This window comes from Pteronotus mesoamericanus, unplaced genomic scaffold (assembly GCF_021234165.1).
Source record: "Pteronotus mesoamericanus isolate MK-2021 breed Mesoamerican mustached bat unplaced genomic scaffold, CSHL_Meso_final contig_1242, whole genome shotgun sequence".
Classification (NCBI taxonomy): domain Eukaryota; kingdom Metazoa; phylum Chordata; class Mammalia; order Chiroptera; family Mormoopidae; genus Pteronotus; species Pteronotus mesoamericanus.
Window position 1 is genome coordinate 725,903 of NW_026555053.1, and position 27,532 is coordinate 753,434.

Below are 27,532 nucleotides of genomic sequence, written 5' to 3' on the forward strand. Positions count from 1 at the left end.
GAGGGGCCGCCGTCCCCCGCCCTGCTCGGGGCTCCTGCCCCCGCCCCATCCCTCCCGCCGGCCTCTCCCGCCTCGGCCTCCCCAGGGCCAGCGCGCGGTCCGCACAACAGACTTACACCCGCCCGCCCGCGAGCCGGGGGCGCCCTCTGCTGGTGGAGCGGAGCCGGCTCTCCCAGCCTGGGTGCTCGGAGACCCCCAGAAGAATCTGGAATTTCCGGAATTCCTGCGTTGTACCCAAGCTGTGCGCGAGTAGGCGCCCCTCGGTGTGCGCCCTGGCCCGGCGACCTTGCCCCTCCTAGGACAGGGACACGGAGACCTCCCGAGGGTCTGGGAGGGGGGCAGCAGGGGCCCGCAGTGATTCTGCTCCAAGGCCGACTCAGGAGAGAGGCCTGGCCCTCCCCCAGTGGGCAGCCTTTCCCCCACGAGGCGGGGTCCCCAACTCCTCCCCTGCAAGTGTGTGTCTGTCTGTGGCTAGGCCGGTGCCCGCAGCCTCTCAGCAGGGCCCCCCTGGGAGCCGGGAGGCCGGCCAACCCCAACCTGACATCCCAGCCCTGCCGCTGGCTTCCTGCTCTCTGTCAGCTGTGCTCCTAGAAACCCTGGCCGTCCACCGCCTGTCCCACTGGGGGACCTCCCTGTCTGCTCTTCAGGACCAGGGCCGCTGGGGTCAGCTGGGCCGCCCTGACCGCCGGCCAGCCTCTGTGTAGCTCCTGCCCACGGAGGCCCACAGACTAACCCTCGCTCCTGCAAGCTCCACCGGGAGCCCTCCCGCTCTCCTGGGGGACCCGTGGAGCCGCCCGGTTCCTTGACCTCCTCTAGGGTGGCCTTTCACTCCACCTCTGCCGCCCGCTCTCCGGGCGGCATCCGAGGAGGCTCCAGATGCAGCTGCCCCACCTCTGAAATCTGAAAACCCGAGGCCCCCTCTCACACCGGACCCTGTTGTCTTTCCCTCCCTCCCCCAACCCTCACAGCTGCACCTCGTGTTTTTCTTCCTCTAGTCCCTTGTCCCTTTGGCCTTCTCTTCACCTACTGGCTTCACCTACTTACCCCCCCCCCGCCCCCGCCCACCTCCCCGTAGCTGCTTTCGCGGCCCCATCCCTGGCCCTTCAGCAAAATCAAGCACAGCCTGGCCTCTCAATAGTAGCAATAAGAAGAAGAACAAAAAGAAAGGAGGAGAGGGTGGCGGAGGAGAAGAAGAGGAAGAAGACGACGAAGCAGCAGCAGCAGCAGCAGCAGCAGCAGCAGCAGCAGCAGCGTCTCCGCAGCAGGCAGAGCGGAGGGCTCGCTCTCATCACCTTGATGCATCCTCCCAAGCCCCGGTGATCACGGGTTTCCATTATCTCCCTCCAAGGATGAGCTCCAGCACACACAGCGGGGAAGTGACAGAAAGGGGACTCTAGTCTCTCCCTCCCCTGGAAATCCACCCCACCCTGTACCCTTCAACCCGCCCCTCTTCCTGGCGCTTCCTGGCCTTCGCTCATTCTGTCTCACTTCTGTAAAAGCCTCGTTGTACAGGGATATGTCAGTGTAGGTCCCATTTTGAAGTCCTATTCTTGTTTTACTTTTTTTTACTCTTCCCTCTCTCTTTTTAAAAAAAAACAACCTTTTTTTAAAGAATATATATTGTAGGAAGTTAGAAAATAAAAACAAGCAAAAATTTTCAAAGGATCCAACATGAATACCTTCATATGTGGCCTTCTTTTAAAGTGAAAGATTTATCTGCAATCTGCTTTTTCCAATCATTTCCATATTTTTTAAGTGGATGAAACCATACTGTGTAATTTTTCTTTCCTTTTTTTTAAAAAAGATTTTATTTATTTTTAGAGAGAAGGAACAGGAGAGAAATATCAATGGGTGGTTGCCTCTCATGCGCCCCCTACTGGGGACCTGGCCCACAACCCAAGCCTGCGCCCTGACTGGGAATTGAACCAGTGACCTCTTGGTTCGCAGGCTGACACTCAAGCCACTAAGCCACACCAGCTAGGGCCTGTCTCTGCTTTTTCTTAGTTGTTTGTTTGTTTGTTTGTTCGTTTTTAATTTTAGAGAGAGGAGAACATCAGCTTTGTTGTGCCACTTTATTTATGCACTCATTGTTTGCGCCTTGTATGTGCCCTGCCCAGGGATCGAACCCGCAGCCTTGGTGTATTGGAACAACTCCCTAACCAACTGGGCTACCCAGCCAGGGCCTCACCACCTCTTTGTCATTACAGTAAATTTTCATCTCCTCAAATATTCAAACTATATTCAGATCTCCCAAATCTCTTTTATAACTGGTTTACCTCAGAACAATATCCAATCCAAGATCGCTTATTACATCTGGTTATGATGGCAAAAGCCATTTCTGAAAAAGATAATACTTGTAAAAAAAAAAAACCCCACAAAAATAAAGAGATAATACTTGTGTAAGGGGCTCCAGGCCCGTCGCCCCACAGAATTTCTCCTGATTGTGTGTCCTTGCTTCCGTGTGGTGTCACCCACCCATCCCCGCATGCCTTCCTCCTTCCTGTGACACATGTTTTGGCTGGAATAAATCGTTACCATGGGTCTTGTGTAATTCATAAAACACTACTGAAGACACGCCATCTTGTTGAAGATTAGGAAACCGCTAGCAAAACTCAGATTACTTTTTCAGTGAGGGGGGTGGCAGCCAGGCGCCCCCATGACACGCTTAGGTTGCCTGTCTAGGATGTGGGAACCGCGTGTGTGAGCGGAGGCCGTGTGCCCATCCAGTGCCTCGCCGCTTATTAATGTGACGCTTCCACCAGTTGATAATCTTCACTTCTAAACGTTCTGCTTTTTTCTAATCCTACGTGTGTTTATTTTAATCTTGTTTTCCCGGCAGAGTGCTCCCTCCTCAGCTGGGGCTCTTGGATGGCTGGGTATTAAAGTTCCCATTAGAAATACAGAGTAAATCTCTGATTTTTCACGTTCCTGGGGAGAGCCTTCTAATCCTGCGCCTTCCCACACCGAGGTGCTCACGGTCTGTAGGATACACGTCTTCCCTTTCAGTTTCGGTGTAAGCAAACGCGGCCCGGTATTTTCAATTGTTTCAGAGCCGGCTTGAGCTTTTAAGTCATCCCTAGTGTGAACAATAGGGCGTAGGGCTAAGAGGAACCACCCGCGGGCCCTAGAAAAGCCCCGGGGGCCTCAAAGCCCCACGGGGCAGAGGTCTGCTAGCTCTGCACCCACTCTCTGGTCTCAGGCCCTTGGGGAGCGACGACGGACTTCTCTGCTTGTGTATCGAGCACGGCGCGACCCGGGCTCCCTCGGTCCCCGCGGCGGGTGCGCGTCCCGCCCCGGGATCTCTCCGCGCCCGGCCCCTCCTGCCTCCGCCGGGGTCCTGGGCCACCTGCACCCACCGCTGACCGCTAGAGGGCCGCGCGTGGGTAAGTCCGTGCGAACGGAACCGGTCAGGAGACATACATTTGAAAGACGTGAAAAACTACCCTCTAAAAACTAGGGGAAAAGCAGTTTAACACAGAACGTCGATGACGCAGGAAGTGAAAATAGTCTGTTTCCTTTGAAGGGACCTAAAGGAGAGGGCGGTTTTCAGCTGCCCGGCTAGCTCAGTCGGTAGAGCATGGGACTCTTAATCCCAGGGTCGTGGGTTCGAGCCCCACGTTGGGCGGTTCGGTTGCTTTTTTTTTTTTTTCATTCTCCTCCCGTTTCACTCCGAGTTTCATATTTTCAAACAATTCAGGACATTAAAAACTATTAGCCCTAAACCGGTTAAAATAGGAAACATGAAACTAGAGAGTAACTTTGTGTTGTCACTAAACAGTGAGATCATCTGGTGTGGAAAAATATTTGTTACGGAGTGACCTGTTGAGGGGCAGTGTTAAAGCCAAAGGGAATCAGAAGGCAGGAAAACGTATGAAATTGTGGCGTTCATAAATATTGCTCAGCTGATCTTTGTCAAAACTTTTGAAATGTCTGTTCTTAACTTAATGCAATGCGATATTTTGCATTATTTTGGAGATTATTTTGGAGAGCAGCCCTGCCTCCCAGGTCACGGGGTTTACTGTGCAAACACGTATTTTTAAAGGTTTTTATTTGTTTTTAGAGACAGCGGAGGGAGGGCAGAAGAAAGGGAGAGGAACACGGATCGTTTGCCTCTCGCTCGCCCCCAACCGGGGGCCAGGACCGCAAGCCAGGCGTGTGCCCTGACCTGAATCGAACTGCCGACCTTTTGCTTTGCCGGAAGACGCTCGACCAACGGAGCCAAGCTTATCTGTAAATTCCTTTAAATTCGTGTACTTTCTGCCTGCGGGAAGGGCTGGCTGTGGGCTGTTTAAACTGTGGGAGGCAGTTAGACAGACGTGAGCCGAGCAAGGATAGGCCAGGAAAGGCCAGGGAAGTGCCCGGAGGCCTAGCAACAGGCAAAGCTGGGGAAACAAGGCCCTCCCCCAACCCTGGCGTTTCCGCCCCAGGCACGTTGCTAGTCTTGCAGGTTAGACCCCTTGAGAAGGGGAAGGAACCAGGGGGCCGGACGATATCCCTTAAGCACTGAGCCCCCAGGACAATGAGGTTCCAACCCGAATCAAGTATTCAATGCATCTAGGCTTCGGCTGTGTTTCAGCTCCAGGGCCAGAAAAGTAGCCAAACCAGACAAGCGACACCAAGGCTGACATCAGGACCCGTACACTGACCAATGGCCGCCGCCTTTGTGCTGACCAATCACTGGAGGCCACGACCTGAAAGGCCCCACGGGGAAAGCTGATGAATTTTCTCCTGAGATCCTCCTGTGGGACCACACATCCATGGGACCTACAATCTGCAACCCTAAGAGCCTTTAGGACGGAGGACCCTGCGTTCCAACAAAAGCACTGTAAATCTTGGTGGAGTGATTTTAGTCAGTCAGGCCGATCTTGTGAACAGACCCTTCGGATTGTTTTATCCTTTGTTTTCCCTAAACCAGTGGTTCAAACGGAAAAACTTTTTCAGCCGTTTTAGTCTCAAAACACATCTGAAAGCAAACAATTATGTTTTCCTAAAATAACTTCATTTCTTTGGGCAAAACTTTGCTGTTACGCTAACATCTGCAAGGTCCTTCCCTGTTTTAAATATTCTCCATCATTCCCAACAATTCTCAGACATCCCTCACAGTTACCATATGCTTTTTTCGTTGATGCAACACGCAATTTCACACTTTGGAAGCAACGCCTGGAAATTGCCGGTGTCAGAAATGAAGGTCCCTAAAGGCCCCTTTTATTGAGGGCACGTACTTAATCTCCAGGTGCCGCTTTCAAAAGGCGAACCCCAGCAGAGACAAGCCAAGTGGTAAAGTAATGAGAAGTCAGTGAGGATACCAGGCATCCATTCCAAGGTAAAGGTTGGTGTTCTGGGTTGAATGGCCTCCCTAAAATTCATATGTAAACGTCCTAACCTCTAGCGCCTCAGAATGTGACCTCATTTGGAAATACGGGTGTTGTCCTTGTAATTAGTTAAGAGGCGGCCATCCCGGAGTAGACCGGGCTTTAATCCAGTAGGCCCCGTGTCTCGGTAGAACGGGGAACTTTGGAGACACGTGCACACACACAAACACAGGAGAACGCCCTGTGGAGAGGGAGGCGGGGATCTGGGTGTCACTGGAAGGGCATGGAACCCACGGCCTTGGCAGAGCAGGACGATGCTCCAACCAGCTGAGCTACCCGGCCAGACAGAAGAACTCCGTTTCGGACTGAAAAAAGTCCTCCAGAGAATGGCAGTTTTGCATCTTTATTTTCTACATGAGCGTCAAAGGACACTGTAGAGGGTTACACACACCCATTGATAGATTAGGGAGGCGGAAGCAAGCAAAGAGGGCATCTCTAGGACTGGATAAAAAGTAAAAATGAACAGACACATACTCCTTTTAAATTGGTGGGCATCGGACAGTTAACTATGCACAGAGTAAGAAGAAGGAGGGCATTTGGGGTCTCAGCTCTAGTGCAGCGAGTATGCCCTGAGGGGTCTGGAAAAAGGACACTATCCAGACATCCCAAAGGCATCTTACAGATGAAAAAGGACAACAGGGAGAGATTGACCTTTGTCAGGGCAGATGCCTGCCCAGACAGGACTCCCGGCCGTGACGCCAGGCTCGCTTTTCGCAACAAAGTTTTACTCTCAGACCCTCCTGCGTGGTTACTGTGGGTCCCGGAGATTGCGGGGCCACCCCGGAGCTCGTGGGGGTTCCTAAGTGGCCCCTTTCTTCCGTCCCCGGGCTTTTATTCTCCCTCCCGTCGGGGAGCGCGCATTCGGTGTGAGGCGCTCAGCCCTTCCGGGCGATGCGCACAGCGCAGCGACGTTGCAGCTCCGCGAAGTCGGGACTTTCCAACAGGGGACTGATGCGGGGACAGCCGTTCGCGCTGGGTCCATATTCGGTAACAGTTCGCAGAAACGGGCGACAAAGGCCGCAAGCGCAGGGCGGCGGGCTTCTCCTAAACCGCCTTCGGTGGCAGGTCGCGCGCCTTGGTCTCAGAGGCCAAGCTCGCTCCTGGGACCCGCCGGTCCGCGCTAGCGCCTGGGGGTCGGCAGGCCACGTGGCCTGGCCCTGAGCGGGCAGACGGTCGCTAGGCCGCGGGGCCTAACGCAGCCCCACGCAGACCTGTCCTCGCACGCCGCCGCGCGCCACACCACGCTGGCCCCTGTTGTCCGTGGGACTGCACCCTGTGCCTTTCCCGCCCTTTATCGCCTCCCGCGCGCCCCCAACCCGCCTCGAATCAACCCGGGCTTCACCAACCCCAGGGGGTGGGGGATGGGAAGGGATGAGAGGGGATGAGAGGGGGACCCGTCCCCGCCTGCGAGCAGCTTCGAACTACCGCTCCCGGCGTGCCCCGGGGGGCGCGGCGCAGGGCGCGTGCGCGGCGGGGGAGGGACGGTTGGCGGGCGCGGTTGCGCAGTCGCGGTGCCGTGAGTTGTTTGGGCGCCGGCAAATCGCGCCCGGGATGTAGAGCTGGTGCTGCCCACGGCGTCTGACGCGGAGCTGGGTGGGGTGGCGAGTGGGGGGCGGTAGTCGGGGTGGTGGGAGAAGGAGGAGGCGGCGGCGAATCCCTATAAATGGCGCCGAAGCAGGACCCGAAGCCTAAATTCCAGGAGGGTGAGTCTGGGCCCTGGGCGAGGCAGCTAACGGCGGCGAGGCGGGCGGGCGGGCGGGCGGGCGGCGCTTTGTGCAGAAGCGCATTGCGGCGCGGGTCTGGGCGCGGCCCGGGAGACCGCTTTGTGCGGCGAGGGCGCTGGCCGGCGGGGCCAAGCCGCGGGGGTGCGGGCGCGGCGGGCCTGCCTGGCGTTTGTTGTTCCGAGGCCGAGGTGGGAGGGCCGGGCGCCATGGCGGCGCTGGGGCGGCGGGGAGCAGCGGGGACCCGCCGCGGGCGGACAGCGGCCGGCGCTCGGGGCCGCAGAGAGCCGGGGGCGGCGGCCTGGGGTGGGGGCGTCGGGCTGCGGCGGGGCGGGCGGGGCGGGCGCGGCGCCCGGGCGGGAGGGCCGCGCCGTGAAATGGCCGCCGCAAGATGGCCGCCGGCGGCTCCCCGCGCCCACCGCGGCCTCGCGGGCGGCGGCGGCGGCTTTGTGCTGCCTGCGGGCACCGCTCTGCGCTCCAGGCGCCGAGGGCGCGTTCGCGGCGCGGCTGCTCGTAAAAAGACAAATAAAGCCGAGTGAACGCAGGGTTAAGAGCCCTCCGTTTACAAGCCCCGTGGCCTCGGTGCCACCCTGTAAATGCCGCAGTTGATGGACTAATTGCAGTAACGTTTACGAAGAGAGGGTGGGAAGCGCAGTGAGCTGCGGTTAATAAATGGTTTTTGCTGGGCGAGGCTTTCGGCCGACGGTGGAGCCTGGCCCCCGGGGGAAGACGGCTCCTGACTGTCACAATGAACGCGTCCGTTACCGGGTGTTGAAGGGGAGGGCCCGGCGTCGGCCGAGACGGACGTGGGCCCGGTAGCGCTTTAACATCCCCGTCGCTGCCGGGGATGCTCGGGCTGCTTGCTGTAGGTGCCCCGACGGCTGCAAAACAGTTTGGTGGAAGGGATTTTCCAATCGTATTGTGCGTTAGAAATCGTTGGAGAACCGTATATCCAAAACCCGAGTATTTTGGAACTATGGGAGAGTCAAGGACTTTTCTTGTTTAGGGTATTTTTGATTATAAGCGACTCTTAATAGCTTTCTTCCACCTTGAGAAGCAGGGACTAATAGGGGGGTCATTTTTTTACTAGGTGTTTTAGAGCCAAGGTTCTTGATCTACAGTGAGAGGGTTCGTGAATTTGGGGAAAAATTTTTTTTTATTGTCTCAGTGGTGTGCAGTATTTTAATTAGGAACGTGCCCCGCCCCCCGCCCCCGAAAAAAGCCCCACTGCTACAGCAGTATGTTTTCATGGTCCAGCCGTGCAGTCGTGGAAGGTGCGTGCTGCTCAGGACTTCGGAGCCACGGTAGCTGTTGGGTCAGCAGCTGGATGTTCGTGTTCTATCATAAAACATGCTATTTAAAATGCTTCGCTCATTATTTCAGTAGAGCTGGTTTCCTTTGTTTTATGCATTTATAAACGCATCCTAGGAAAAGGCCCGGACGCCTTCCCAGACTGTCCCGGGGCGGGGGCGGGGGGGTGACCCGAAAAGTTAGTCCCTCCTGCAGGTCCTCGGAGGTTTGGGATCGCTCTGGAGACAGTGCTGGAAAGGTGAGCCAGAAGGCCGGCGGCCCAGGCCGGGGAGGCGACAGTGCGCCCCGCCCCCCCCCCCCAAGGTTTGGAGAGCGCCGCCCCCACACTGCTCCCCGGGAGAGCTTTCCGCTCTTCTGGCAAAGCCGAGCTGCATGACCGTCAATAACAAATTGTAATTGTTGATATGACCTGTTCAGAGAGTACCTTGTAAGGAAGAGTGAATATTTTAACAGAATTGTAATAAAACACTGCAGAAGAATTGAGCTCGTGTACTGGTGGAGATACCAGAAACAGTATTTTTTTCCCCATAATTCTTTTGAACTTGAAAGTTTTTCTCATTGAATAATAGCACAACGTGCGGTGCGTACAAGCAGTTTCAGCACAGTGACTGTGCGGCACTGGCTGGGTCTTCCCGCGGACACCCTGTTGGGGCGCAGCCGGGGGACGGGCCCCGGGCCCCGTCGGGGTAGGAGAGCGGCCGGTGCCGGCCTTCGCGGGTGTTCCCAGGGCGGGCGGGGGGCGCGGGACTGGACTCCTGCTCACCTGGCGTCCGAGAGCCCGGGGCAGACGCACCTTTGTAGCTTCGTGTTCGGAAGACTTCAGAGTGGAGAGAGCTTTTTAAAAAATGGGACCGGTGGCTTGCTCCTCCCCAGTCCCCAGTCTTTCTCTCCATCTCCGCGGAAATGGGGCAGTCGTCGTCCCGGGTCGCACCCCTCAGCCGGCCTCACCCTTTCCCGGACCGCGCGCTAGGGCCGTGGAGCTAGAACGGGGGTCGGCGGGCCTTGCCCCGAGCCTGCAGTTGTCTTGCTGCCGTTTTCAGGGCGCCCTGGGGGTTCCCCGGGGCAGGAAGCAGGAGACGCGGCCGCCCTCGGTGCTGCGGTGTCTCCGCGGCCGCGGCCTCCCGGCCCGCAGGGCTCAGGGGCTCTAGCCCCAGTCTCTCGCCTCCCGGCGCTTTACGTGCGGGATCCCCCGCAGGTGCCAAGATTGAGCTGAACCCCCTCCCTCCATTTCCTCTCGCGGTTAGTGCTCTCGGAAGCCTAGAGGCCGTTCTGAGGGCCGGTCCTGCTGCACAGCCGTCCTTCGCCACCGTGCGGTTCGGGCCTCGTGAGCTTACCCCTGGGTGTTGGGCGGGGCCTTGGACTGGTCGCCCCGGTTTCGGTCTCCAAGCCCAGCAGCCTCGGGCAGGGGTTCCTCAGTGGACGCAGAGGAATGTGGTCGCAGCATAACGTTCCTGGGCGAACTTGAAGAGCTGCTAATGCAGTTCTCTGATGAGGCTTGAAATCTGTAGTTTTAAAAACTGCTCCTAGAGATTCTTGGTCAGATTTGGGGATCCTTCTGTACAGAATAAAGTCTAGATTTTATAACGTGACACGTAAGGCGTTCTGTCATCTGCGTGCTTTGTAGTTCTGCTGTTACATGTTTCTCCTATGCTCTGGGATGGTGCGCTGTTTATATTTAAATAAAAATGTCATCTTAACATGTGTCTCTGCTTTTTAACCTGTGTTTTCCTCCACTGGTACCCTTCCCTGTGACCCTCACAGTACTTCATCGGTCACTTTTACAATATGAAATCCAGGGGATCGTGCAAAACTATTTGTTTACATTTCGGTGCCCTCCATGCATTTGACAGCCTAGAAAGGCAGGCACACGACAGAGACTGGGTACATACGTTGAAAATGAATATACAGATTTGCTGTGTGGTAACAGTTTTTCAGGTTGAAGGTTTATAAGTTGTCAGTTTTGAAAACTTTTAAGTGCAGCAGTAATTTTTTGCAAAAATTCAGCTATTTCTGAGGCACATTGAAATTTCAATGTATAGCTTATTTGACTTCATTAGTAAGAATTGGAAGCAGAACTACAGATAGAGCGTATGCCTCTAAACTTGGGATGCGTCTTTAACATTGTTTTTGCAGATATGCATTGGAAAACAAAATCAACCCGGCCAGTAGGTGGCTGTGGTAGGTCCTAGCTGGTTTGATGGTTTAAGTGGGTCGGCACAGCGGGTTGTTTCTGGTGTTTCCATCAGACACTGAGGCGTGTCTGCTGTGGGGTGCTGGTGGAGTTGATCTGAAGTGTCGTCTGTAGCCCTTTCCGCCTTCCTGAGCTGGGGGGGGGGCTGCCACCTGAGCAGGTGGGGACCTGCCGTGTGAAGGGCATTGCCATTAACCCGTCCCTTTCCTTTTACAGGAGAGAGAGTGCTGTGCTTTCATGGGCCTCTTCTTTATGAAGCAAAGGTATGGAACCGTTTTTCCTTTAAGAAGTTCCCTGAAACGACTGGGTAGCTCTGACTTTATAAGTTACTTTTTTCGTAGGTTTGTGGAGGTCCTCCCCTTCTCTCACTGGGTGTTTACTGCGCGCTTAGTGGGTCAAATGAAGGGCGTTCACCTCGCCCCTGTTGGCCAGTAGTTGGAAGGGGGCTTTGCGGGGGGGATAGAAGGCTGATTATTGGCGGGAGCAGTAGCACTGGGTAACCCGTGACCTGTGGGGGGACCGGCCGAGGTCCATCTTACGTGCAATTGCAATATGCTGAGTAAGTACCACGCTAATTACCTTAAAGGTAAATGCTAACCCTGAAAATGAGTGGGTTTGACTTTTATTTGTTGGTTTGTTTGGCAGAGTTGGAATCCCGAGGGCCCCCTTTCCTTGATCAGTGTGTGCTCAGATTATAAAAAACTAATTTTATATTTGGGCAAAGGTGAATAGGATAATACATTCCAAAGTAAAATTTGTTTCTAGTATTTTCTTTGTGTTAAATTTTTTAGGACAAATATTAGGATGTGACTTTTTAAGTTTAGTTTTTTAACAAAATGAATCAGTGTACAGAACAGTGTGATTTTTTTAAAAAGATGATTTCTCCAGAAGTTCTTGGTGAATAGGTTGTCTATGAAAATAGTCTTAAAATGGTAAAATGTCAGATAGTGTGAATAAATAATAACCATTTTGACTACTTGTTTTCAAAACATAGATGTACATTTATAAAGTTCTAAAATGACTGAGTTTGGATTCATGGAGATGGTCAGGCACTTTACGCATGCGGACATACATGTTTTAGTCACATAATGCTAATAATACAGTTTATAAGTACATTATGGGCCCTGTTGATCATTTATATCCCTGAATGTAATTCTCGTTGTATCTGCTTCTGGCAGACTACTAAAATGGCAGGCTTTTCTCCCAGCAATAAAAACATTCCAGTGAACAAATTTTAAATGGCTATTGGAATAGCTTAAATTTTTGTGGTTCTCCTGGTAAAGACTTTAAATTCTTAAATGATAGTTATCACATGTCATAGCCAATGACCTCCCCTGTCCATTTTAATTTGTTTGGCTGCTTTGAAAAACAGAAAACGTTTTTAATCTTCATTTTGCTAGTTACTGATACTCTGCAACAAAACAGTATATTGCCTTTCATAACTAACAAAACTTCCAAATATGTTGTAAATATTTTTCTTTAGCCGAATTTGTTTTTGAAAGCACAGCGTCTGACTAGTTAGACTTTGAGGAAGCACAGCCTTCGTTAGCTTCTCCCGGGGAGCTTATCTGGCCTGTCGCTTTTAGGGTTAGGGTGACCTGTTAGGCTTATGGTTCTTTGCTTTGTTGGACTGACTCCAACAAATTGTGACAGTTCGGCATTTTATAACTTAATACTTATAAACGTTTAAATACTTATAAAACTTATAAAACGTTCTCTTAGAAAGTCACCTTTTTGGGGGTCCTTTTTGGTCACCGAGAGGTTTAAGTGTTTGAAAGATTAGATACTTCGAAATCACGTAGGTAGCCTCTCTTTCTTCTTTAATATTTCTAAGTGAAAAATCTCTCTTTTTTATTTCAGTGTGTAAAGGTTGCCATAAAGGACAAACAAGTGAAATACTTTATACATTACAGTGGTTGGAATAAAAAGTGAGTATTAGATCTTTAAAAGCAATCTTTTGGTTTGTTTTTTGTAATTTACAGAGTAAGCTGTGTCATAGACTGGCACAGACATACGCTTCCTAAACCTCGTAGAGTTTTAACGCTGTGCGTTCGCAGCAGCGGCGCGCCATCGGGGTGTGGCGGGCCCGCCGCGGGGACAGGGGCGCTGCGGCAGTGTGCCTGGTGCTCCGCGGTGTCCGATGATCGGCCGGCCAGCCCCGTCTTCTTCCCTTTTTGCCTTAGCGCAAGCTCATTAATTATGTACAGAGGTCAAGCAGTTACACTCAAAGCTAGTTGTATTTGTCTTTTTTTAAATTTATTTTTTATACATGCCTTTTTTTTTTTTAAATCCTTCCCTGAGGCCATGCCCACTGACTTCAGAGAGGGAGGGCAGCGTCAGTGGGTTCGGGTGCCTCTGTGGTGCACCCTGACCGGGGGCTGAACCCGCTACCCAGGCATGTGCTCTGACCGGGAACCGAACCCAGCACTTTTCGGTTTAAGGGACGACACTCCAACCGACTGAGCCGCACTGGCCAGGGCACTCGTTGGATATTTCCCGCTAGAAGAGGGAAGAGGATAAAGATTGTCTGATTTGGAAGTAATGACCAACTTCTGCTCTGAACTTTGGGAACATGATTAAATGTTGACAAAGTGTTTTCTTGTGATTCATTGTTTACCATATGGCTTAATACAGATAACAGGAATTTAATTAGAAAGCGTAGTGTTCCATCCTGAAGACCTAGACTCCTTTTCGAAGCAGTGGTGTATGGACCAGTCGCGGGGAGTGGACGATGCCCAGGTCGGGCGCGTCCAGCCCGTCCGGCTCGTGGAGCTCTTTTCTCAGTGACGAGAGCATCGTGGTGCCCACAACCACCACATCCAATGACTGACGCACTTTTTGGTGCTTGTATTCAACAGCCCAGTTTTTACCATGAGAGGATTTTTGAAATTACTTTTATTAATGGTGTTTTTACCCTTCAAAGATAGCACTGCCAGAAAGTGTAGTTCTTCAGGAGTTGCTTCTTAGCACGTGGTTCCGCGCTGCGCTGCCTGAGCTGAGCCTGCTGCAGCCGAGGCCGGCGGCCGGCTTGTCGGGAAGCGTCTCGAGGGCGCGCGCCGGCGCGGGGCTTGCTTCTTGCAGTTCCCCGTCCACCGGCCGCTCAGGGAGTTCTGCCTGTGAGAAGGAAGCTTCCACAAGCGAATGCTCTCAGCCGAAAAGAAATACGAGATCCTTAATATTTCTTTCATTAGTATAATTGTACAAAGATAGAAATCTAAATGTGTAAAAGCATGTTCTGACAACTTACAAATCTTTTCCCCCAGTTAATGACAATTGAAATATTTCTAATAATCATAGGTAGGTAATACTAGTGACTCAATACTAGGAGCTGTGAACATAGCTTTGGGTTTAACTCTTTCATGTGTAATAGGTATTTTGCATAAAATTACATGTAAATGTGTATAGCTTAAAGACTGGGTTTTAAGTGACATGTGTAGTTTATAAGCAATTGTGAAAATATCAAATTCTTTTAGTTTCTTATTTCACTGCTTCAAAATAATAACATTTTCCCTTGTTATAGTACAGTTGTACAGATAAATGAAAGGCAGCACAGGTTTTGTTTCAGCTAATTTTATATATTGCTCCTTGGGAAAAATGCCATTAAATATTAGAGATCTTTACTAATATCTTTGTAGCTATATTGAGGAACATTAATATAGCAAGATGTATGTTTTATCATTGATTTGATGTGTAGATAAGTAGATGTAACTTTGAAAATGTTCATCCTTAGCATTTAAGGAAGCCTTTAAATAACCCCACTTTGAAAGAGGGAGGAGTTATTCAAATACCCAGCGTGTGTGCTGTTTTTATTTAATGCTGTATAAGTAGTGCCATGGATTTGTGGCTTTGGGAATTTGTTACAAGCTACTTTTAGAAAATTCTGTAATCCTTTTATGGTTAATCTATATGTAAAAATATCTGAATGTCCAGCCCTTAGTTACTACCCTAGTAGTGATGTTTCTCTGAACAAAAGATGCCATTTCACTGCCCTGTTGTGCAGCAAGGGTTTTCAGCTCCTGACATGCGAAGAAACTAGAATTGCTGTGGGTTTAGATCAAGGTGCCTATTGAGATGCATTGTATATCAGGGGGAGGGATTGGCAAGGTCCTAACATGGAGCTTTGCCGGAAGTAGAAATTGACTAGCCCCCTTGAATTGAGAGAATGGGACTAGATATAAGTAGACGAATAAAAACAAAATCCTCATTTTGATAATGGTTTGAAGGATACCTTACTTTTAGGAAATCAGACAACAAAAGACCAGTCTCCAAACGGAAATTTTTCTTGAACTTCAGTAAATATTATATATGGTTTTTAAAAGCGCAATAGGTAAGCTATTTCTAAATTTTCAAAAAACCTTATGGAATTTGTTGACACAGACATTTAAATAATCCATTTGTAAATAAATCTTGAAACTTAAGCTAAATTCTGCACCTAGTTACTGAGATTACTTTGTACTATGCTGTCTGTATCAGAAGTGCTGTGAGGCCCAGGCGCTCTGAAAAAACTTTGAAGACACGTGAGGATTTTGTAGCCCTTTTTCCTGTTCCTGAAGGAGCTCCCTCAGTACACCACCCCCTCCTGACCTCTAGGTAAATGCATGTTTTAAAGTTTTCTCTAGGAAATCATTTTGAGGATTACTTTTTATTTAATTCTCCTTTTGGCTATCTTACGGAAGAGGTCAGAGGTGGGAAGTCAGGGAGACATCTCACTGTGTCACTGAAGGAGCTCCGTCAGCAGGAGGAGAGAGGCGCTTGGCGGGAGGTGCAGCGTTCCCTAAGAAGCGCCTGGCTTTGTTTCCCGTCGGGGGAAACATCAGAAGTCACGTTTAGAAGGCGCCCTTGGCAATGCCAGAGTACCCTAGCAGTTACGCACCTGACGAGCAGGTGCTTCTGCCTGTCCACGTTCAGAGAGCCGTCTTTCCGCTGACGCGTAGGCAGGGAGTGCATTCGTCTGTGAGTTGGGGAAGGTCAGCGATGGGTAGTCTGGGTGAGCCATGGTGAGGCTTTAATTTACAGTCGTAGCCGTTGCCGTCCAGATGGCATATGAGTATTGTAGACGTCCTAATGTTTCTGACACACCTTGAATGTTGGTTGGACTACGTAATTCTCATAACAGTCCAGTGGCGTTGGCACTGTTCTCCGTTTTACAGGCGATAAATAAGGCACAGAGAGTTCTACAGCTTGGCTGTTACGCACAGCTGAGTAGCCAGTTAGTTTTAGTTGTTCAAAAAGTCAGCTTCTTATGGCCTCCTGTCCTCCTTTTTTTGAAATTAAAATTAAGGTATTATTCTAGAACGATAATTGTTGAGGGACTCTTTGCTATTTTTTTCCAAACTTTATTTAGAGGGAGGGGGAGGGAGGGAGGAAGAGAGGGAGAGAAACACCAGCATGAGAGAGACATCCATCAGTGAGTTGCCTTTGGTACTTGCCCTGACCAGGGACTGAACCAGCAACCTACCAGTGACCTTTCGCTTTGTGGGACGATGCTCCAGCCGGCTGAGCCACGCCAACCAGGACTCTTCAGTTTTGAAAAATGTGAATGATTTGTTTTTGGACTCTGACAGTTTAGAGTTGGAAATGCTGCTTTTGAGAATATGAAGTTTACTTCCTTTACAGAACAGAGATTTTTCACTTTAGTAGATAATGGATTTGTAGTCTCCATTCATCAGATTATTTAAGAAAAATCCAAAGCCTTGCTTTGTGGATCTCTAAAAAATAATTGAACAGAATTTGAATAAAAATGAAAATATTTTTGACATTTTAACTTTTCTCTTTTTCAGTTGGGATGAATGGGTTCCAGAAAGCAGAGTTCTCAAATACGTGGACACCAATCTGCAGAAACAGCGAGAACTTCAAAAAGCCAATCAGTAAGTGCGTTTCGCAGTATGACTGTAAGGAGGAATGCCTGTAAATTAATTTTTGGAAATAGCATGAACGATGGAAATCACGTTGGCTGCGTGCCTGTAAACTGGTTCTGGAACCGGTTCTGGGTCCTTGTCAGCTGTGTGTGACAGCTTTGACCTCAAGTAACCAGAGATGCTTTCCCAGGAAAACAGGTCCATAGGTGTGATGGCTTGAGCCCGTCCTGAGAGGCAGGTGGAGAACAGGGGGATGTTCCTGGAAATCTCTGGAGTGGGCAGATTGAATGTTACGTTCTCTTGTGGCCTCTGCGGAAGGTGCAGTTGTGACGGGGGGCAAGGAGGAGGGGCGTCCCGTTGTTCTCCGTCTTTGGAGGCGCGTCGGGAGAAGGAACCCAGAAAGGCGAGGGGGTCTGAAGGGTAACTGTTGGCTTTTGCTTTGATTTCAAAGCTGAAATGTATGTCAAGAACATTGAAATGATAAAAGAGATCAAATAGGAGAAAACATTGGGGTTACTGAATTCCAAAACAGAAACGGAATTTTCAGTGACGTGAGACACAGTCCATTGTAGTTACCTTTCACTAGATTTATTTTAATTTTGGAGATAACAGAGAGCAAAATCTTAGACCTTTTACTCTTCTGAAATTGTTTGATTTTTATAAATATGTCATGTATTTGTCCAACTTGTTAAAAAGTTTGTATCAGAGTATGTGTCGGCTTGGTTGCTGGCTGGTGGGGCTCAGTTGGTTGGAGCGTCATCCCGTAAACCCAGAGGGTCCCGGGTTTGATTCCCAGTTGGGGCACTTGCCTGGGTTGCAGGTTCCGTCCCTGGTTGGGGTGCCTGTGGGAGGGAATTGATCATTGTGCTCTCCTTCCCTCCCTCTGAAATCAGTAAGCATGTCCTCGGGTGAGGATTAAAATAATACGTGTGTGAAGAAAAAGAATATATGCCTGGGACCTCAATTTGAATATAAATTTCAAAATGGAATCACGTCCCAATTTACTTTTCTACGTATTTACTGTATGATGACTTTACTGAAATGATTTTTGCAGGGAGCAGTATGCAGAGGGGAAGATGAGAGGGGCCGCCCCGGGGAAGAAGACGTCTGGTCTGCAACAGAAAAATGTTGAAGTGTAAGTAACTCTTGTCTTTGTTTTGTGTACTGTTTTATAAGTGGGATTCAACCTCAATACCCGTTACCTTGTACCATGATTTACTGAAACAGAAACTGGGCCCTGGCTGGTGTGGCTCAGTGGATTGAGCCCTGGCCTGTGAATCAAAAGGCCGCTGGTTCGATTCCCAGTCGGGGCACAGGGCTGGGTTTCGCTCCGAGTCCCAGCGGGGCGTGTGAGAGAGGCAACCACACTTGGACGTTTCCCTCCCTCTTTTCTCTCTCCTTTCCCCTCTCTAAAAATAAATAAATCTGTAAGAAAAGAAATCGGAAACTTGGAACATTGCTGTAACTTGAAAAATGCTAATGAGATTCCATTCTCCGGTGTCAGGTTGTTTAAAATAAATTTGAAAAATGTGTGTATTCAATAATTTTCCTTAGCAAGTTTTTAATCCTTCCCCCTTTTAGTTGTTGTAAAATAGTCATAACATTCAGCCCTCACTCAGGATGTGTTCCATTCATTGACATTAAGTATATTCGTAGCCCTTTCCTTTTCACTTCTTTGTGTGATGGACTTTCTTTTGAAAACACAGATTGACTTATCAGGGCATTTTGAGATTGGGGAGGGGGACAGATTTCTCAGCAGTGCTAAAAATTTATCTTAGTTTAATTTGTCTCTTGAAACCCAAGGTGACAGTATGTGAGATGTTAAGGTTTCCAGTTAACTCCCTTACCCCGTAGAGAAGGAAGATCATTTCCTGCTCATGTTAAGATTAGGCCGCCTGGGTGTTGGGTTGAGGCGGGGGTGGAAGTCCTGTGCATTCTCCGTGGGTGCGTGTCTGCGGTTAACGCACCTGAAGGCCAGTGTAGGAACCGTAACCTAGAGAAGAGAGAGAGGACCAAAACTTTTGTTAAAAGATTTTCATTCTTTCCACTGGAGTATTTTTATTTACGACCAGGTAGTTTCAATGAGTACTGGTTATGTGCTTCTTGGTAATGGATCAAAAGTAACATGCTTTAAAATACGATTTATCCAAGAAGTATGTGTGTTTTTTCTCAAAATTACATTTTGTTGCTTTTAGAGTTCCAGGTCTGATTTTACTACCTAGAAGTTATGTGCTGGTAATGATGGTAACCATGCACTTGGAAACGTTCGCAGTTTTACCCTTTTTGGGTGAGAAGATACTTAGCTGATTTGGCAAGGATTAGGTGTGTGGCTCATAGCTTTTATTACAAACAGTAGCATATTTTCATGAGCTGGTTCTTTAGAAAACTGTTACATAGCTTTATTATTAAGATTTAATAACATTTGAGCCTTAAAAAGTAGCAGTTTCCTCAATATTTAGGAAAATACGGGTTTTTATCAATAAAATAATATTTTGGTTTATTGCTAATTCTTTATCACTGTGTTAGCAACGGGTATAGAAATCTAGTCTGGGTAGTAGGCCTAAGAAGTATGTGTGTTTGAATGTACAGTTCTGATTACAAAAATAATGGCTGAGTAGGTGTGTGAACTTAAGCGGGGGTTCCGCATCCCCGGACAGGGAGGCTCCGACAGTGGCTGCTCCCCGTCGGCGGGCGGCAGCGGCGGTGCAGACCCGCCCTGTCCATTTGCTGCCCCAAGACAGTCACCGGCGGCCACTCCCCTTGGAGCCTTTCTTCTAGGGGGGAAGGGGCGCTTTGGTGAGATCGTAATCTGAGTACTTAGAAGGCATCGTATAAAGCACTGCTTTTTCCATTAGAATAGGAGGTCTTTTTTCTTTTGAATAAAATATTGAATAACTAAACCTGGTGTAAAAACAACATTTTGATTTGAGGTTTTGATAGATTTTTAACGTCCAGCGTCACCATATTCCATCTTTACTGTTTGGTAATTGGTCTTCAGCATTCTCTGAATGTGCCTAAATGCTGCTGGTTCGAAAATGCCGCAGACCTTGGATAACATGGGTTTGCACTGTGTGGGTCCACCTATATGCAGATTAAGGAAAAATTAATACCCACAGTATTTTTTTAAAAAAGATTTTATTTATTTTTTAGAGAGGGGGCGGGGAGGGAGGAAGAGGGGCAGAGACACACTCATCATGTGAGGGATGCATCAGCGGGCCGCCTCTCTCACGCCCCAGCCAGGGGCCCTCGGTCCTGAGCCGCACCAGCCAGGGCCGCGGTGTTTTCATTTCATGCCTGGGGCTCTGTGAAGGTAGAGGGCCGGCGGCATTCATTGTCCCGGGCCCTTTTATGAAAGGGACTTGGCATTCTGAATTTGGGTGTTGGGGGGTGTCCTGGAACCAGTCCCCCTCTAATGCCAGAAGACAGCTGGAGTTACTACGTCTTTGGAGGTTACCAACATGCGGCTGTAGGTGAGTTTTGGGGGGCCAGAACTTAACATGAGGACTTTCGATTGTGCTGAGGGGTTGGTGTCCCTCCCCCGCTCCCTCCCCCATTGGTCGGGGGTCAGCAGTACTAGGAACACCCAGGCCTACCTTCACTTTGTTGACCTCTAGGTCCTTAAGCTTGGGTGCTGCTTACCGTAAACAAATAGTGATGAATACATGTGAATTTTTGTTTGGACTTGGCCTATTTTTGGTTGTTAATTATTTAATAAAGCGATTTTTCTTACCATGGCTTAGGACTTCAGTTCTTCTTTAAAGTAAATTGATCGTAAGAGCTTATAATTTGTCTGTATAATATTTAGTCAGGGCTTAGAAATAGGGACACAGTCGGAACCCCAGCAGCGTGTGCAAGGCCGGCTGCGCCGTGGGAGCAGGACCAGAAAACCCCTGCACTTTCAGGCGGCCAGAGACCGGTGTTTATAATCAGACCTAGGTTAGAAACACATGTAAATGCATCGCTCCCAGATGCAGAAAAGGAAGAGTAAGTGTGACCCCTGATCATGGGGTTTGCAAATTTGATTTCTGTCAATAAATGTGAATAAAATAAAAATTAGTGATTTACTGTTGGCAGCATATAGATGGATATAAGTGGCTGTTAGAGATGACAACCAGACAGGAAATGCCACTCTATCCTGCACGCGCGGGACGGGGGTGTGAGGTGTTGAAAGGAGGGCGTGTAGTTCAGAGAAAAAGGGGTGAATCAGAATTTGGAGCTTTGAGAGTTGAGTGATGAGCAGACAGGTCGGGAAACCTAGAGATCCAGTAAAGTGATGCTGGTACTGAAGTCATTGGGGAAGATATTTTCATTGGAACTTTATTTTTGGTGGCACTACTGTAAATTTTTATGAACTGTATGTAGGGCTTTGGGCACTGTAGTAACCTTACAACTTCGTAATATAATCTCGGATGGAAGTCTCTCGACATGTTCTTGGTTCATTTTTCTGTTATGTGGAGGGAGATGTGAATTTAAATGGCTATCAATAAAAATCCTTGTGCCTGAGCAGGAAACTATAAATTGCCTGATTTTTATCATTGAAGGCATTGTTTCTCTAGGGACATACCCGTGATAAAAGGGAATTGAAACAGAGGCAGTTTTACTGGCAGTAATTCTTTATCTTTCTTCTTTTCTCCCCTCTTCAGGAAAACAAAAAAGAACAAACAGAAAAGTAAGCATATTAATTTTGTTGGAATTATTTTACCTTTACAGTACTGAATTTTGAATTGACTTAAATTTTAAAAGTATGAAGCTCTTTTTAGATTAAGTTTATGTTTATTGATGTTCTCCAATATGAATTGCATCATTATTATAGGAACACGGTGGTGCAAACCTAACTCTGGTATTCTTTCTACCACGGAGAAACCTTCTCCTGTATTCTTCTATACAGGAGAAGCATTTATTTCCATGTTACTTGTTCTTAATGACTAACCCTGAGGAGGCCCCTTCCAGAGGGGTGAGGCGGTGGTGTTCAGTTTCGCTTTGTACTGAACGGTAGAGTTGTTTATAAAAGCCTGTAAAATTTTGGTCAGAATGTGATTCTGTAACAGACTGAAGTGACACTTAAATGGAAAAACTAAAAGAAGCGCATGTCATGTGATTATTTTTCTTAAGAATTTCTCGTTTAATAAGTTAAGAATCTCTCCCTCACCCTCGACTTTTTGTAGCCCCTGGAAATGGAGATGGTGGCAGTACCAGCGAGACCCCGCAGCCTCCTCGCAAGAAGAGGGCTCGAGTAGATCCTACTGTTGAAAACGTGGGTTTTCCCTTAAGTTTATGAATAGCGTGTTAGAATTTTCAGTCTCGCTCATGTTACAACATGTTCAGATAGAACCATGAGTCTCAGGAGCATTGCTAACATGGGTCGCTACTGAAATGAAAGTGTTCCCCCTTTTTTTGATACGGGAAACATACACACACGTATATACATAAACACATACAAGTTACCTATATGCATATACAAGTTATATATAACACATGTATATACATAGATACACCCAAGTTTTATATACATATACACAAGTTTTTTTTGTTGTTCAAACACATTTGTCTCCGTTTTCCCGCCCTTGCCGGGGGGGCCTTGCTAGGTTCCCTCTACCCCCACTCTGGCTTGTCTTTCATGTACAAGGTGAACAAGGCTAGGTGTTCAGACTAAGGTTTTTGAAATGATGATCTGGCAGCCTGTTTGTGTACTTGAAAGAATTTATACCCAGTGCCTCTGAAGGTCGGGAAAAGCCCCGTCTTTTAGCGTAGCTATTTCAGCAAGAAAATACATTTTTAAATACTTTCTTTTTTTCCATTCAGGAGGAAACATTCATGAACAGAGTTGAAGTGAAAGTCAAGATTCCTGAAGAACTAAAACCATGGCTTGTTGATGACTGGGATCTAATTACCCGGCAGAAACAGGTAACATGAAAGCTACACTGATTATAATCTGTGTGCGTTCTCTCTAGTTTGCAAAAAAAAAACTTCCAAAGGAAAAAGCTATATAGACTAAAATATTGAAGGTATGACTGATGAATGCTTTAATTCAGAGGCTGAACAGTTTGATCATCAGAAGGAATGACTTGAAGAAGAATAAAAGTACATGTATAAAATTTCTAATGATTTAAAAAGGGGGGAAAATAACTCATTTTTGGAGGTTGCTAGAAGAGGAGTCATTCTGAAAATTGATAAAGACAAGCATGTATTTCCAGTTTCACTGTTACTAAAAAAAGGGAAACCCTCGCTCACATCCCTAACAGTGGAGTGTGGTTGAAGCGCCCAGCGCCGCCAGCGGGCGCTCGGGGCCTCCAGGAGAGCAGAGCCCAGCGACGTTCCTCAGTACAGCCAGGCGCGTCCAGCCTTTTGGCATCCCTGGGCCGCACATTAAATAAATTGCGACATGTAATCACAAAAAAGTCTCAGTGTTTTAAGTAAATTTACAGTTTTGTGTTGGGCTGCGTTCACAGCCGTCCCGGGCTGCGTGTGGACCCCAGACTGCGTGTTGGACACCCCACCGGCATCTAGGAAGTGGGGACATCGTGAGGCACATGTGTAACACTGTGAGGGCACAGGCATCCAGCGCCAAAATGAGGCGCTCACCGGGCCAGTGAATCGGGGTCTTACAAGAAATGGCGTGGGCAGGGGCTGCTTGAGGATCGCGAGGCTTAGGAGGCATTGGTCACACCCAATACGTGGGCTTGGCTTGATTCTTGGTTCAGGTTTGGCAAAACTGGGGTTGAAACCTTAGCTCTACCATTTCCAGCCTGAGTTGGGTCAAGTTACACAGGTTTTTGTGTTTCAGTTTCCACGTTTAGTGGAGTAATGGCGTCTGCCTCATAGTTGACATGAGGATGGAAAGAAACCGTTAGTGCTTCAGATAGGCCCCATGCATGCTGCGTGCAGGAAAGGCCGGAGGGCGCGGAGGCGCAGGCGCGCGTGGGCGTTGCGCTGCAGGGGCAGGCGGTGTGCGTCCCGCAGGTCGGCAACCTTCGGGCCTGGGCTGTGCAGTCGCTGGCCGCGTGCGGCCACTTGATGGAAACTAAGCAAGCTTCAGATTTTAGTTCCTGGGCCACGTTAGATGTTTCAGGGCCTGAACAGTGCTTTTTCCTTGCTGTGATAGTAATGATCGATCCTTTATCGTTAAAGGTTTAGAAAAATTATGTTAAAGCATTACAACTTTGCCAGAGTAATTTTTCTTTAAAAAAGACAATACTAGTATTCAAGTGCATTTTTGTTTTTACAGCTCTTTTATCTTCCTGCCAAGAAGAATGTGGATTCCATTCTGGAGGATTATGCAAATTACAAGAAATCTCGAGGAAACACAGATAACAAGTAGGCACATACACATGTTTGAAGTACATTTACCTCTTTATCTTAAAAGTTTTCGTTTATTTTTAGAGGGGGAAGGGAGGGAGAGGGAGAGAAACACCCATGTGTGGTTGCCTCTCGCGCACCCCCAACCAGGGGACCGGGCCTGCAACCCAGGCCTGTGCCCCCACTGGGAATGGACCAGCGACCTTTCATTTCACAGGCTGGCACTTAATCCACTGAGCCACACCAGCCAGGGCTGAAGTACTGTTTATTAAAGTAACAATTAAAGACATTTTACCCCAAATATTATTTCCAAATACATCATCTGAAACGTACCTACTTTCAAACACTACCATCAAACACTATCAAAATAGAATTTTAGTGGTTTAACACAGATTTATTTGGCTGACAAACTTTTTCTTAAACAGGGCCATATGTATAATAAATATTGTAGGTAAAATTGAAGCTATTACGTGACAATATAATATATACTATTTAAGAAACAATTCTCTTAAAATGTAAAAACCACTTTTAGCCTGAAGGCTCTCATTTGCTCAGCATTGGTTTCTTTGTGGAATTGGTTTTTTGGGGTCTTGTTTAAATACCTTTTTTTAAAGATCGTGTTCAGTAAAGCTTTCTTCTTATTAGTTCAGCCTTTATCTTAGTCCCATATGCTCGGGTTGGTTTAATTAATCCCCATCTCTCCAGTCTTTTCAGCGGCCTGTTTTGGAAGTAAATTATTTTTGCTCATTTGTCAGGGAGTATGCTGTCAATGAAGTTGTGGCAGGGATAAAGGAGTACTTCAACGTGATGCTGGGCACTCAGCTACTCTACAAGTTTGAGAGGCCGCAGTACGCCGAGATCCTCGCGGACCACCCTGACGCACCCATGTCCCAGGTGTACGGAGCGCCGCATCTACTGAGATTGTTTGGTAATACATGTCATTTAGACAACAAAATTTTACCCTTTTCCTTTGGGCCTTTAACATTTTTGTCTTTCCTCATCGGTATCAAGGGGTCACGTAACTTTCTCAAACATTTCATTTGGATTTGAACTTTTTATCTCGAAATGATAAATATCGAAGTTTGTTTAAAAAGTCTAGTTTCCAAAGTCATGGGTGTGAGAAGAGTTGGTGGCGGTTGCATTTGCTCGCGTTACGGAGTGCGCTCCCGCGCCCCTGGCTGTAACGGGGGCTCTGCCCTGTCTCCTTCACGCAGTGCGGATCGGGGCGATGCTGGCCTACACCCCTCTGGATGAGAAGAGCCTTGCTCTGTTGCTGAATTACCTGCACGATTTCCTGAAGTAAGTTGGAGGGTGTGCTTAAAATAAAAACATGACTTAATACAGTATGCCAAAAAGTATTCTGATAGATTGGCACTAGGTATTAAAATATAAAACTGAAGTAAATAAAACAGTGGTATCGGTAGAGGAGTAGGTATGTTAATGGAACAAAGGAAGTGCAGATGTGTGGGAATATCACACAAGATAGAGTGGCTTATCGGGGATGGGGGAGGCGGAGCGCTCAGGGAACAGGGAGCCACGGGCCGGCCTTTGGGAGGAAACAGCCAGTGCACGCTCTGTCATGCACCGACGTTCTAGGTGACTCGGGAGTTTAAAAACTACGAAGGGAAAAATGTAGGTGGTATTTTTATGATTTTTGTAGTGAGAATGGTCTTTCTGAAAATCAAATAATATAGGAAGTGACAGGTAAGTTTGACTGTAGATATTTTAAAAAATTTTTTATTTATTTTGAGGGGACAGAGATTTGTTCTACTTACTTACGCATTCATTGGTTGAGTCTTGTGTGTGTCCTGGGCGGGGATTGAACCCACAACATTTTGGAGCAAGAGATGAAGAAGCCACCAGGCTAGTGCTTGACTACAAATATTTAAAATCCTTTGTCATGAAGATGAAGGGAATAGATGTTACATGTACAGTAAAGGGCCTTCAGTACGCAAAGAAGAAGTCTTGCAGTAAGGAAAGGGTGAACAAAGCAGTGGTAAGGAGAACATTGGGAATTCAGTGGCATGGAAATACAAAAAACAGGGTCAGCATCATGACAAAATACCTTTTTTCAGATTGGCTAAGAATAAAAAGATTGAAGAAGTGGGGGAGAGGCTGTACTGTTTTCTACAGATTTTTGTGGAGGATTTTGTCATTGCATATTAAAACTTCAGATGCGCTTACTTTTTGACTGGAAAGTTAGGCTCCTGGGAATGTACCCTACTTACATGCACAAAGATGCCCAAGCACATTGTAATGGAGAGTGTGTGTAGAGATATTCATGTGTAGAGAAGTATTTTCAATTTTTGGAAAAAATACGAAGTCTGGCTCATACTTAACAGTGGGTTATTTCTTGGACATAGTACTGGGAGGAAAGATTGAAGTTTTTCATTTCTACCTTTCTACAGAAATCCTAACATTTCTGTAATTGAGGATTCTTAAAGTACGACAATATATTTTGTAATAAATTTAAAATCAGAACATGAGCCCGGCAGTCTAAACAGCTTTTATTCTTCACTCTGCCTGTGATAAATATCCCTCTTTAACTCAATTTCTTTATGACATGAAACGGCCCTACTACTTGACATTTCAGCTTGCTTTGATTTTTATGGTGTTCAAGTTTGTCAATTTCTGAATATATTTAATATAATTGAGTTTTAAAGATCTAAAGAAAACACCAACACCACCTGTTTCTTGACAGATAATAGTCTAAGCTCTGACGTTGGTATTCTGCAGACAGCTCTTACTCCTGTTTTGAAATAAGAGGAGTAATTGTGAACTTCGTTGTTTTACGCGTTGTTACCTGGTATATAACCCCATTACCCAAGTAGTGATTCTATGATGCTGCTGTGAGGTTGTGATTATTTTAGTACAGTATATATGAAAAAGCGTTTTGTACATACAGCTTGTGCACATAATAACTGAGAAGAGATTTGGGTCAAGATATTTTTGTTTTTCATTCATAATGAATAACATTTTATTTTCAGGTACCTGGCAAAGAATTCTGCGACTTTGTTCAGTGCGAGCGACTACGAAGTGGCCCCCCCCGAGTACCACCGGAAAGCCGTGTGAGGCGCTCGCTCACTCTGTGTGGATCTCTGTGACACGTTCCTGTTCTTAGTCCCTCCTCTTGTACAAACGATGTACTTTGAAAATGTTAGTGTATAACAGAATTGATGTTTGTTTTCTGTTTGATCTTAAACAGAGAAAATAAAAGGGGTTACAGCTCCTTTTTTCTTTCTTTTTTTTATCATTTTAAAGTTGCTGCCAGTGTATTGATGGACAATGGAGAGACATACTGTAGAGTGTTCTATTGCCTAGTTGACAAAGCTGCTTTTGAATGCTGGTGGTTCTATTCCTTTGACACTACGCACTTTTATAATATGTGTTAATGCTATATGACAAATGCTCTGATTCCTAGTGCCAAAGGTTCGATTCAGTGTATATAACTGATCACACTCACCCATTTGTGCTCCTTTTATTTTTTATTGGTGCTTAAAGTAAAGAGCTTACCCTTTGCAAGTCGTCCACATTGTTCCTCAGGCGTTTCATCTTTGCTCAGATTGTGGAAGCGTGGTGGCTTGTTAATGGTTTTTGTATTTGTGTCTAATGCACGTTTTAACACGATAGACGCCATGCCTTGTGTAGCTACCGTTTTCTGGAAAAGCCAATCTTTTAGGAATTGTTTTTCAGATCTTCAATAAATTTTTTCTTTACATTTCAAAGAGCGCTGTGCCTGTGTGGATGCGTTGTGTAGTGTGGGCCCTCAGGCGTTGCGTCTGG

General features: G+C 47.5%; 1 protein-coding gene and 1 non-coding gene across 5 annotated transcripts; both read left to right on the forward strand.

Moving 5' to 3' along the window:
• The first annotated feature begins 3,552 nt into the window (after positions 1 to 3,552).
• TRNAK-CUU (transfer RNA lysine (anticodon CUU)) lies at positions 3,553 to 3,625 on the forward strand. Its single transcript has one exon. It is a non-coding gene; the product is annotated as a tRNA-Lys (tRNA).
• Positions 3,626 to 6,902: 3,277 nt separating this feature from the next.
• On the forward strand, positions 6,903 to 27,474 carry MORF4L1 (mortality factor 4 like 1). Of its 4 annotated transcripts, none has more exons than XM_054588834.1 (13): positions 6,903 to 7,075; positions 10,812 to 10,858; positions 12,456 to 12,523; positions 15,069 to 15,185; positions 16,376 to 16,462; positions 17,508 to 17,588; positions 21,097 to 21,122; positions 21,589 to 21,707; positions 22,256 to 22,357; positions 23,679 to 23,767; positions 24,505 to 24,677; positions 24,964 to 25,048; positions 26,737 to 27,474. In XM_054588834.1, the coding sequence occupies exons 1-13, from the start codon at positions 7,036 to 7,038 to the stop codon at positions 26,819 to 26,821; spliced, it is 1,119 nt and encodes a 372-aa protein (XP_054444809.1). In that variant the 5' UTR covers positions 6,903 to 7,035; the 3' UTR covers positions 26,822 to 27,474. The 4 variants fall into 4 exon arrangements, with proteins under 4 accessions (XP_054444809.1, XP_054444817.1, XP_054444821.1 ...); XM_054588842.1 differs by having other exon boundaries at positions 6,904 to 7,075; positions 21,619 to 21,707; XM_054588846.1 differs by lacking the exon at positions 15,069 to 15,185 and having other exon boundaries at positions 6,909 to 7,075.
• The last annotated feature ends 58 nt before the right edge of the window (positions 27,475 to 27,532 follow it).